This window comes from Artemia franciscana, chromosome 14 (assembly GCF_032884065.1).
Source record: "Artemia franciscana chromosome 14, ASM3288406v1, whole genome shotgun sequence".
In the NCBI taxonomy this organism is placed as follows: Eukaryota; Metazoa; Arthropoda; class Branchiopoda; order Anostraca; family Artemiidae; genus Artemia; species Artemia franciscana.
In genome coordinates, this window is record NC_088876.1 from 6,972,981 (window position 1) to 6,985,222 (window position 12,242).

The window sequence follows — 12,242 nt, forward strand, 5'->3', positions numbered from 1 at the left end:
ATGAGTGGAAGAGGCGGAGGGCAAGAATCCAGGATAAGGGAATAAAGACTGTCTATGAAAGCTAATGCAAACTTCTCAAATCAAGAAGTAGTGGGGGTTGAAGCCCTGTACAGATCTCTAGCGACGGAAGAAACACCTTCCACCCCCCAACGATTGGAGTTTCTGGACTCACTGAGGCAATAAGGTAATTTTACAACTGAGATAAACTGTGAGTGGATTCCTATGTACAGCCCCCATGCGGCAACCAAACCCTTTCTTGATCTTTGGAAGAATAAATTTATTATTCGTTTATTGGGGCAAGGAAAGAAGGAAACCTTAATGCCTGAGCTTCAGCCTTTACGTCCCGTATTTTTGTGTAACTGGGGGATAATTAACTATTCACAAAGGATATTTGACAAAAGTTCTTATTTTCGCTTGTTTTTGTTACTCTCTCAAAGCCGTTTTCTATGTGCATAAATGTGAATATACATAGCCAGTGGTATCAGCGGTGCAGAAATAAGCATTGCTTCCCTGATAACCGTCACGGAATGTCGTTAAAACATACGTTTTCATCATGGGGCAATCATGGCGTAATCATGGAACAAACTTTGGAAAGGTCTTTAAGACTTTAATTTTAGTTGAACTCCAATCAAGGATAGGGACTTGTGTGAATTTTTCCTTTTTTAAACTTTCAACTTTCAAAATAACTGGGCTCTTAGGTTTAGTGTTGCAGCATGTAGCTTAAGGGTATAAAAAACAAACTATTTGAAGAAACATTTTGTTTTCCCAAATACACCTGTGAGCCGGTATTAAATTTGCTTTTTATTGTATAAGGCGTTGAATTTAAATCGGGACATGGAAAATCTAATGAAAATGGTACCAAGTAACTGCGGATCAGTGGCACCAATTCACGAAAACGCAGCAATAGGGACAAAGATACATTTTTCAAAATCTAAGGGGGGCATTTTTTTTTACATTCTCAGTGGAAATGCCCCAAGAATGCATCTTTCAATGAAAATATCCCCAAAAAAGCATTTTTCAAAATCTTTGGGGGGGGATCCAGAGGAATCAAATACCCCACCCTGCCCTCTCAGTCGACGCCATTGCAACGGATAACATAGCATTAACTAAAACATCACTGATATTTGGCCTGTTTCTCCCTGGCGTTTGTAACTCCATTGATATTTTAATGAACATACTTTCCTTTAACTCTAAAATATGTTAATACTGCATGTTGTGTTATTTTTGAAAATTAACGTCAGCCCACAACAATCTTTAAGAGCGATAGCCCCCTATCTTCATGAGGGGACTTCAGTACTTGTTTTGAATCATTCCAATCATGAGTTGTGAACCAAAAGTATCGTCATCTCGGTTCACAGGCCACATGTGCTAGGGACGCATGGCCCATGGGGCGTACTTTGACCCCCCCCCCCTATTTTGGTTCAGAGCCTTGATGTTTTGTTGTTGGAATACTCAATAGTGTTACGATGTAAATTCTTACCACCATTAATATTAGTTATTCCATTCATATGCGCTTGCATTTCATATCCTTGAAAGGAATTAACATGCAATTGTGAAACACTGCATTGATTCCTATAGTGTACATTTTCATCAATACCGTAGTCATATTGAGGGATTCTGTAAAGATTATGACTTGACATATTTCCACTAAACAACTTATTTAGCACAACATATTATCCAGTGTTAAGTAATTTCCAATAGAACACGTATGACTGAAAATGAAAATCGCACCGAATTTTTTTTTGGAGACACGGAAATTTCGGAGCTACTTTGGTAGGAGGAGCCAATAGCTTTAACTGATAGAGGCAATCACAAATGAGATTTGCGAAGAAGTCATCCAATAGACTTGCGGCGGAAGGCGCAGGTGTCTTCCCTGTGGAAGCGCCGTTTTCTTCTTCTTCCGCTCTGTGACAAATAAGTAATCAAGTTCGTAGATATTACGTAGGCTAGATGTTGACGCGAGGCTGAGCGGAACACAATCTTCAACTATCTTTGGAAGCGAGATAGGGAGGATATCAGCGTTGTAAACGTGGTATAATTGTACTGTCTAGGAGGCAAATATATACATATTTATATGATATTTATATTTAGATATTTATACATATTATACATATTTATTGTTATAATTATTATACTATATTATTATATAATTATTATATACATATTATATTATTATAATAATATAATTATTATATACATATTATCAGAACTAATTATTATATAACATATTATTATATACATATTACATATAATTATTATATACATATAATTATATGTATATAATTATTATATACATATTTATTATTATTATAAATATCGTAGATATTTATACATATTTAGCAAGGAAATATACATGTTTATATAATTTAGCAAGGAAAACGTGTATCAATCGCCTTTTTTACGCTCTTTCCGAAATAAAAAAATGCTTCAGGGGCAAATTCAATTTGGAGCCCTTAAAGGGGGTAAAACAGCCCATTGTAACAAAAAGTTATAAATGTGTTTCTAAACTGTTTAGTGAGAAAAAAAAATGCCATTTGTAGCTGATCCAGGAACGGTAATTATTATTTTTATTAATCTTAAGAGTAAAAAGTTCTTTTAAAAACGAATTTTAAGAATTCCTACAGAGAGCCTGAAGCCCCTTAAAGGGATAACACAGCAAAACAAAAAGTACACCATTGGAGTCACCATTGTTGACAACCCAGAATAAGAAACTTGCAGCCCCTACCACGACCTACAACTAAAATCCCTTTTTTGCATGGGTAGCACTGTCGCTCTTCTTTTTCTGTTTTTAGCTCAGTTTTTTTTCTTTGTTTTTTTTTGTTTTTTTGTTGTTGTTTTTTTTCTTTGATGTTTCAGGGTACTGAAACATCTTCAAGAGTTGTTTAAGGCCTTGTTTAAAAGCTAATTTTTATATCTAGTTCGTTTGTAACTATTTTCTAACTTTACAACATTGTTGAAAAACTATAGACGAAGTAATAAGTCACCTTTAGGGGCCCCATTAAGGGCTAAGAATAAAATTTACCCCATAAGCAATTACTGAATTTGGAAAGAGCATAAAAAACGCTTCAAGTGATGTATTCACTTTCTTCCTAGCTAAATAATACGAAAATCTAAATATTTATCGATTTGTTACAATTTAGTGGTCCTCGTACAACAGGATCTTTTTTGGTAGGCTACTATACAGAGACAGTTTTAGGGGGCACTGAGTGTGTAGTTGCCCCCATAGAAATTTTAGTTCACAAAAATTCAAATAAATAATATAATGTTCGTAATCATTCTGTATTTTTTGAAATTTATTTTAAAATAAAGTAGAGGACGTAGTTGACAATAATTATAAGCAAATTGGGTCCGAAATTCTCATTTTTTCCGTATAAAAAAAAGTTAAATCAATGAAAGAAGTGTTAATAAATGAAAATTTTGTTAAAATGTTGCCTAACAATTTTTTTGAGATAGGAGGGGGGGCAGTAATCAAGATTTTTCACCGGGCGCAAGAGAATCTCCACTGGTACAACACAAATTATCCGGCATGATTGTATTTTACTTGCTCCTTTCTGACTCGGATTTCTCTTAATGTTTATCGGATTTCTGACTCGGATTTCTCTTTATATTTATGTTTTTCTCTTTATATTTATGTTTCAGTTTATCGAAAATATTCCTCTTATTGCAGCAAAGAGGTACAAATCAATCTTTCGCAGTACAATTTCTAGTCAGAAAACTTGTAATTTTAAAGCGTTGGCAACGCTGGAGGAAATATAGTAAACTGATAAACATCCACGGGTGGAATTGTAATCTTATTTCGGGTGGAATAAGAGCAATTGTTTAACCTGTGCTTGTGGTGATGAAGAGACTGTTTTATTATCTTTTTGAGTGTAAACTTTTTGAAGATTAAATAATTGAAATGCAATCCAAATTACAAGAGTTTTCAGATTCCAATATATTAATATATTAATGTTATCTGATTTATTAATGAGGATCGGCACACACTTTTAGCAAAGCCGTATCCATGGGATTGTAGGGGGGTTCAAATCCCCCCACGAAATGTTTGTCCGACTCATAAAAACCTAACAAAAATGAATATAGACAAATTTTAATGCGTTTTTGAAGTTTTTGTACTCCCCCCCCCAAAAAAAAAAATGTAATCCCAACCCACAATAAATCATGGATACAACCCTGAGTTTCAGCATATTGAACAAAACGTCTAGATATTTTATAAAGCTTTTCTTGTTTTTCTCTCTCGTTCTTCTCTTTCAGTTGTTTTTTCTTCTTCTTTTCTATTCTTGTTTATCGACTTCCTTTTAGTGCATTTTGCTTGTTTCTTGCTTTTTTCTGTTCCTTTATGCTACTTGTTCTATTTTTGTTCTCGCATTACTGATATTTTTGTGTTTTGTTGTAGAGATTAGATAGTGAAATACTCCCTACGGGTTTAGTCACGGAACAAAATCATTCATTCATTCAACGGCGGGTGGGTTATTCGCTTTACCGTTTATGGAGGTTTACTGTTTATCGTTTATGACTTGGAAATTTAAGTTATTAACACGCAAGATGACGTACGGGAGCGTCAATGGAGGGGGGCATGTGCCCATCCCTTAGATTAAAAAAATACTTCTTTTGGGATGAAAAATGTTCTTTGTATTTTAATTAAAAATTAAAAACTACAATTTGTCCCCCTCCCATATTTGGAAAAATAGAATTGTCTTTACGTTAAGAAGTAAATGCAAGCGGGACATGATTCTGCAAATATTCCATGGCTTTTAATGATAACAAGAATCAGAAGTGCGAGACGTCAGAATATGGAGAATGCGATAAGAAATTTCGGGAAAAGGGGCTAATACTTACCCAAAAGTATCAGTTTTAGCTTTAAATATCAGTTGTTGTCTTGTTTTTTCTTTTTTTGCAAAACAAGTTTTCCAGAGAAAATAAGTCTATTTCCAGATATTTTCTATGACCCTTCTAATACTTCTTTCAAGAGGAGTGAAGCCTAAAACATACTCATTTTTATGATGGGAAATCGTTATTATTGTCTGTTGTCCTCAAGACCGTATCCAAGGGGGTTACGGGGTTTGAACCCCCCCCCCCCCTTGAAATTTTGGCCGACTTATAAAAGAAGTAACAAAAATGTACATAAACCAAATGTTGATAATTTAGTTAAGTCCCCCCCCCAAAAAAAAAAATTCTGGATACGCCTTTGGTTGTCTTTATTAGAACACTTGTCAAATACAACCCTTTTTGAAGAAAAATTATGAAACTATTTTTCAGTATTAGACCATTAAAAAACAAAGAAAATAGGCTAGAAAAGGGCTAGCCAGCCCTTTAACAAGAAAATAATGAAAATGTTAGACTAAAAGACTGGTCCTTTTGCTTTACTGATATATCTGAGATAATAGTTATGAAATTAATGAAAGTCAATCTTATCTTATTAAAGTATTCTTCCAAAGAGGGAACAGGGATTGTTGGTTCCGCTTAAATGAACGAACCTATATGTTCAAATATGGAGATCTTCTCCTCTCATAGGTTTCTTCATATTCTTTTTTTTTTATTTTGACCTCGATGTCTCAAGGTTTCGATGTCATTGATGTCTTGAGGCAAACGCAACTTGTAAATTTTACGCTTTTCTCAAAGTTATCGCAAGCCATAAGCCATAATTTAAGTCATGACGCGTAGTCACAACAAGAAAAATTTCGGAATAATTTTAAAGAAGACTAATTTGAATTTGGGGAATAATACCTTGACTTCCAGAAGATCCTTTTGAGGAGCTTTGGAGAAGAAAGGTTGAATAAGCAGTCTAAAACAGCAGTGACAGCTAAGAATAATTGGAATGTCAAAAATAGACAAAATACCACGGGAAGGTTTGAAATGCATAAATAAATTGTTCATGCTTAATGTAACATTAGCGTATTATTTTTTTATTTATTATATTTTTTTATGACCTTAAGACTTTAATTCGTGTATTTTCTATTCTTCATTTACTTTCGTTCACTGAAGACGGTCGAGCTGAGGTCTCAACCGAATATCAGTCTCAATCGATCGATGTCTCGGTGTATCAAGAATGAATGCTCTGACACAAGAGGGAAGAAAAGTTCGGATTTTGTAACCAATCCTTCGAAAAAGAAAGGGGCTTAAAACTTGGCAGCTAAGGGGAGGAAACCAATTCCTATTTGCATAGGCTATGCAATAGTATAGTGAGGCTGTTACTGTGAATTTTCCAAATCTGGTCAATGTTGAAATTCAGCGGTGAATTTCCGAAATTCCTTTTTTTCTGCTTTGATTCAATCAGCTTTGTCAGACTTAAGCAAGGTTTGATTAGGTCAAAGGTTAGGTCAAGTTTGGGTCAGGTCAGGTCAGGTTAAGTTTAGGTCATGTTATAATGAGTTAAGTTTAGGTCAGGTTATAAATCTCATAAATGGGTTAGAAACCTAACCTGTTGCCATCAAATCTTGCATAAAACTGACAAAATCCAAGGAGAAAAAAAAGAAATTTCGGACATTCACCGGTGAATGTCGATTGGAACATTCACAGTAACAAGTCTACATTGTCGTTTCATTGCGAAGAGGGTTGATTGCCAAAAGTGAGTCATTTAATTTTGTGGCACAAAAGTAGATAAAGAGTAAGAAACATACAAACAAAAGTCCTAAGAAAAAAAAATATACTGAATTAAAATTAGATCCTTTCCAAGCACTGGTCCAAGCAACTCTCTCACTGTTGTTTAGAGAGGGCCTAATTTAATTTAGCGTTTTTTTTTATAGCAAGTTTCGATTTTCTTTTGTCCCTAAAAACTTTAATACGTATATTTTCCGTCCTTTGTTTAATTTTGTGGACTGAAGTTGGTTTGTGCACAAAAGTAAAAGGAAGCTTTCTTTCATGAGCCCATTATCACGCTCGACTCTCATAATTCAAATTAATTGTTACCTTGTTACTTTAAGTTGCACTTCTTCAGTTCCTTCTCTGAGGTGAATCTCTCAGACTGTCTAATAGGCCTAAGACTCTTTCTGTCTAATAAGGGCCTATTTTAATTTACCGTTTTTTTTAGCACATTTAGATTTTAATATGTAAGACTTTAATTAGTATATTTTCCATCCTTTACTTACTTTTGTGCACTGAAGACGGTTGAGCAGAAGTCTCAACTGAATATCTGCATATTTGTCCTTTTTTTCCCCCTTCGGCTGGGAATAAACTTATTCAAAATTTTTATCATTTTTTTTCATGCATAGCCAGTTTGGTCTTAACCAAACTTTACCTACTGATCATACACACAGTCTCAAAACTCCTCCTTCTGCGAATAATACGAAGTAGAGGAAAATATCCTTAAAATTATTTCCAAAGGATGCACGACTGAGTCACCTGTGCTGGTTCCCACGGGTCTATCAGTGGCTGGAAATTGAAGGAAATAGATCTAAACTGACATTCGATGTCTTTGCCTGAATAATCTATGCCTCAAATGAGCCAAATTTAACCACATATTCTCCAACTAGACTGAAATTGGGCGTAGTTATGCAGGAAGCATCCGAACCATATAACAAGAATATCCCATTTAGAAACACCTCCAGGACCAGTTTCTAGCAGGATTCGTTTACACGAAAGTACTAACCTCAGGCTGCTCAACTAAACTGAATTTCGGACAAAGCAAGTCTCACTATTTAAGTAATTATTTGAATTCGCTTTTCTTTTTTTTGACACTTAGCTTCTCCATAAATTCTGAGAAGGGACTTGAAGTTTTTTTTCCTACTTATATGGTTATTTTCTTCAATTTTTTCTTTATTTGTTAATATTCTCCTTCCTTCCAATTCAAGAATTTTGCCATTTTTCTTAGACTTGTTGCTTAATCGCTATGATGATCAATCCTTTGGAGCAAGAGCCGTGGAGTAAATTCGCGAAAATGAAGAGGCGGGTGTTTTTTTTTCTTTTTTACTCATTCGGGCAATTTTTTTTTCAACTTTTTCGATGAAAATACCAAGAAAAAGCATTTTTCAAAGGAGACACAAAAAAGGTACTTATTGAAAACTAAGGGGGAAGGGGAATGCCTCTTCCCACCGCAAATTGGCACCCCTGAGTGATAGGTTTCTCCTTTAATTCAGATCCTAGCCCCTTTGAATCTTGAAATATTATCCTACATTCACTTGAAAGGTTGTTGCAAATAAATAGAAATCCTGTTAAATATATATATATATATATATATATAAAACCTGCAGATTAATAGAAGTAATTTATTTCACTTTCAAAACTATTTAAATTTATCAATTTTATTCTAGTTTAATTTCTACTTTTTTTTGTTTAACATGGTTCAAAATATAGGGGAAACAAAACAAAAGATATAGAAATTTATGCTGCTCATAATATATACGGGGTTAACTTCTGAAGTAAATATCTTCACTTTTTTTCAGCTTGAGGTTCGTGTAGGTTAAACTCTTCTTGTGTAAGCAGGTTCAATTACCTTTTTTCAGGCTTTTCACAAAGTCTCACACTAGTCCATAAGGCTTGTATTGACAAGACAGACCTTAGACTGGAAATTTCAGTTCTGATGTTGGAAGAATGTTAAAGATAACAAACAAGACCGTTGAAATAGGTGAAACAATATTTGATATGATATAAATAACTTCTGGCATGTATAACGTATCAAAATGCTAAAATCATTATAAAGAAGTACAGGAAGTAGTATATGACACATTCAATATTCCTTGAATTGTATCACCTGCTCCAATTCCCCCCAAAAAAACAACCTCAATCGATAAGAAACACCTGACGCAAAGGATCTGAGGACAGATCCCACTGACAAAGAACAGATAAACTCCGAAAAATCGCATACTCCCTCACTGCAGCAAGTACGGAGGTCCTTGCGAGGGAATACACACTGGAAATTTTCATGTACACCACAGAGACATGATCAAGGGTGTGGAGGTACAACATAATGCAGGTTCAGAGGTACAGGCTCAGATAGACAATATTAAGGTCTAAAATCAAGGTTTGGGAGACATTACGTTGGCTAGTTCAGCAAGTGAGAGTATGCAACCCCTTTGATCCTCCAACTCTTTAACAATAGCCAATCCCGAGGCCCCTCTTATTGTCACGGTTTATCAAAAAGCACAAGTGTCAATAAAGATTATGATTCAGGGAACAATGAGGGGTCTATAAAAAACTAATTGAAAACGTCCCAACTCCCCTAATTCTGATGATATAGATGAATGAACTATCATAGAAGGAATTAGACATGGGGAGGATTCAACACCTTTCTTTGAATACAAGTAAACCAAAAACTGAAATAAAAATGGAAATAAATAGAAGAACTAAAAAATCAAGAAGGACCTTCATGAAAAAACAATTAAGATTCTCCAGAGCATTAGGTGACATCTCAAACAGTAAGCTGTACGAAATTCAAACAGTAAATTGTACAAAAAATGAGGTTCCATCCTCATTCTAGGGCTATAATGAGTGAAAGAATGAGATGGTTAGGACACGTCCTGCGGATAAAGGATGGCAGATTACTAAAGATCGTCCTTGTTGGTCAATCAAATAGGGCCAAACAAAAAGCAAGTCGTCCCCCAATGGAATGGGAGGATATTGCAAGGAAATTTTGAAAGGGAACTTCTTGGAAGGGTGTACACCGAAGGCCTTGAAGAGATTGGGATGGAAGATGAGCATAAGTAGCTGTGTTGGCCCCAGGTCAACTAGGCCAACTTAATTTTATTTCAGAATTTAAATAAGAAGAATCCAAAAAATCGAAAAAAAATATGATTATGATTTTGATTATGGTTTATATTTTATTTGATTATGATTATAATATTTAATATATGATTATGATAGTCATAAATTATCATACACTCCTTCGTTTTAGGCAAGACGATGCATGTACCTTATGTCAAGCAACACAAAAAAAACTTGCTGGCAGAATTCATACCCATTTCCAAAAGAACATTCAAACCATTCTTGAGTTGTGGAATTTAATTGGGGAGAGGGCCCAGTCTGACAAAAGAACCATAAACAAGCGGACTATAAGACATGTAAATTAAAATATCAAGAAAACATAAGATTCTGAATATTTGACAAATCATCAAATCTATTACAAATAACAAAGTTAATGAAAAAACCCATTGAAAATTACTAAAACAGAAAGTGTTGGACTCGATGGTAGAATTCATTCCCATTTCCCCCCAAAAAATCCAAACCCTTGATGTTTAGTGAAATTTCTGGTGGGAGGAGACCAAGTCCGACAAAACCGAAAAACAAGCAAATTATAAACATATAAACAAACACACACACACACACACACAAATACGTATATATATATATATATATATTTATATATATATATATATATATATATATATATATATATATATATATATATATATATATATATATATATATATATATATATATATATATATATATATATATATATGTATATATATATATATATATATGTATATATATATATATATGTATGTATATATATGTATATATATATATATATATATATATATATATATATATATATATATATATATGTATATATATGTATATATATATATATATATATATATATATATATATATATATATGTATATATGTATATATGTATATATGTATATATGTATATATGTGTATATATATATATATATATATATATATATATATATATATATATATATATATATATATATATATATATATATATATATATATATATATATATATATATATATATATACATATATATATATATATATATATATATATATATATGTATATATGTATATATATATGTATATATATATATATGTATATATATATCTATATATATAAAAATAAGTTGTCTGTCTGTCTGTGGATCAGGTAACGTCATGTTTCTGTGTTGACTGACGTCATGAAATTAGTTGTCGTCATTTTTGCTATGACGGTGACGTCATTAATGGTATTTAAGATATGCGTTCACGGAAAAATGTTTAATTGTAAAATGACTGAAGGACCTACAATGGCAACAGCCGAGGAAGCTGCTCAAAGAGTCTATGCTAAAAACTTGCTGCTGATAGAGAAAGTAAGAAAAGAAAGCGTGCCGAGGAATCACAAGAACAGCAAGAAAACAGGCTTGCAGCTGATAGAGAAAGTAAGAAAAGAAAGCGTGCCGAGGAATCACAAGAACAGCAAGAAAACAGGCTTGCGGCTAAAGAACGCAAAACCGCGCAGTTAGATGAAAATCCACCTGGAAAGCGAGAGTCAAAACATATCAAAACTGAAAATGATAGCGATGATGATTGGGTTAGGGATTTTGACTTGGATAAGGTCATCAATGCCTACCAGATTTAAGTTATAAAACAAAGGTCCGGCGATATGTACTTCATAGTGACGCTGAAAAATAAAGAAGAAAAAAAACTGAAAAAATGTAAAAAACTAAAAAAAACTAAAAAGAAAAAACACTGAAAGATAAATTAAAGACCGGGACACAAATGACGACCGACACAGAGGGAATATAAATGACGACCAGGAACCTCAAAGAAAAATTACAGACTGGGACACCCGGACACAAATCACGACCGGGAATATAAATGACGACCGGGACGCAGGGACACAACTACAACGGGGACGCCGGGGGCACAGGCGGGATATATAATTGACGACTGAGACACAGGATTGTTTAAATAGAAATTACAGACCGGGGCACCGGGACACAAATGACGACCGGGACACTGGGACACAGGGAATATAAATGACGACCGGGACACTCAAAGAGAAAATACAAACTGGGACACCAGGACACAAATGACGACCGGGACACAGGGAATATAAATGCTATTTATATGCACAGACAATGGGACAGCGAAGAATGTTGTATATTCGCATGTTTTACGTAGTTAAAAATATATATTTATATCTATCTTTATTCACAGGTGGGACACAGGGACACAGCTACAATGGCGCGTAACAAATATGGCGCGTAATGACTTACGCGCGGCGGGGGGCTTGGGGGGGGGCGCGAAGCGCCCCACCAACTAGGTGTTGGGGTGGCGCGAAGCGCCACCCCAACAGCTAGTATATATATATATATATATATATATATATATATATATATATATATATATATATATATATATATATATATATATATATATATATATATATATATATATATATATATATATATATATATATATATATATATAGAAGGAGAAAAGAAGGAGAAAAGGAAGACTGTTTTCCTAAATTAGTGATTAATATAGACCAGCACTTGAATGAGGCCTTAACCCTACTCA

At 33.8% G+C, this 12,242-nt stretch overlaps 1 protein-coding gene across 8 annotated transcripts in view; it reads right to left on the minus strand.

Annotated features, from left to right (window-relative positions):
* The window catches only part of LOC136035251 (recombining binding protein suppressor of hairless-like), a 134,802-nt gene that overhangs the window by 45,840 nt on the left and 76,720 nt on the right, over window positions 1-12,242 (minus strand). For 2 of the 8 annotated variants that reach the window (XM_065716919.1, XM_065716918.1), the window contains exon 1: window positions 1,481-1,722. The exons of the other annotated variants lie outside the window; for them this stretch is intronic. In XM_065716919.1, the coding sequence (XP_065572991.1) occupies window positions 1,481-1,640 (160 nt within the window). In that variant the 5' untranslated portion in view covers window positions 1,641-1,722. Of the gene's footprint in view, window positions 1-1,480; window positions 1,723-12,242 lie in introns of those variants that run through there. 8 annotated transcript variants of the gene reach the window in all.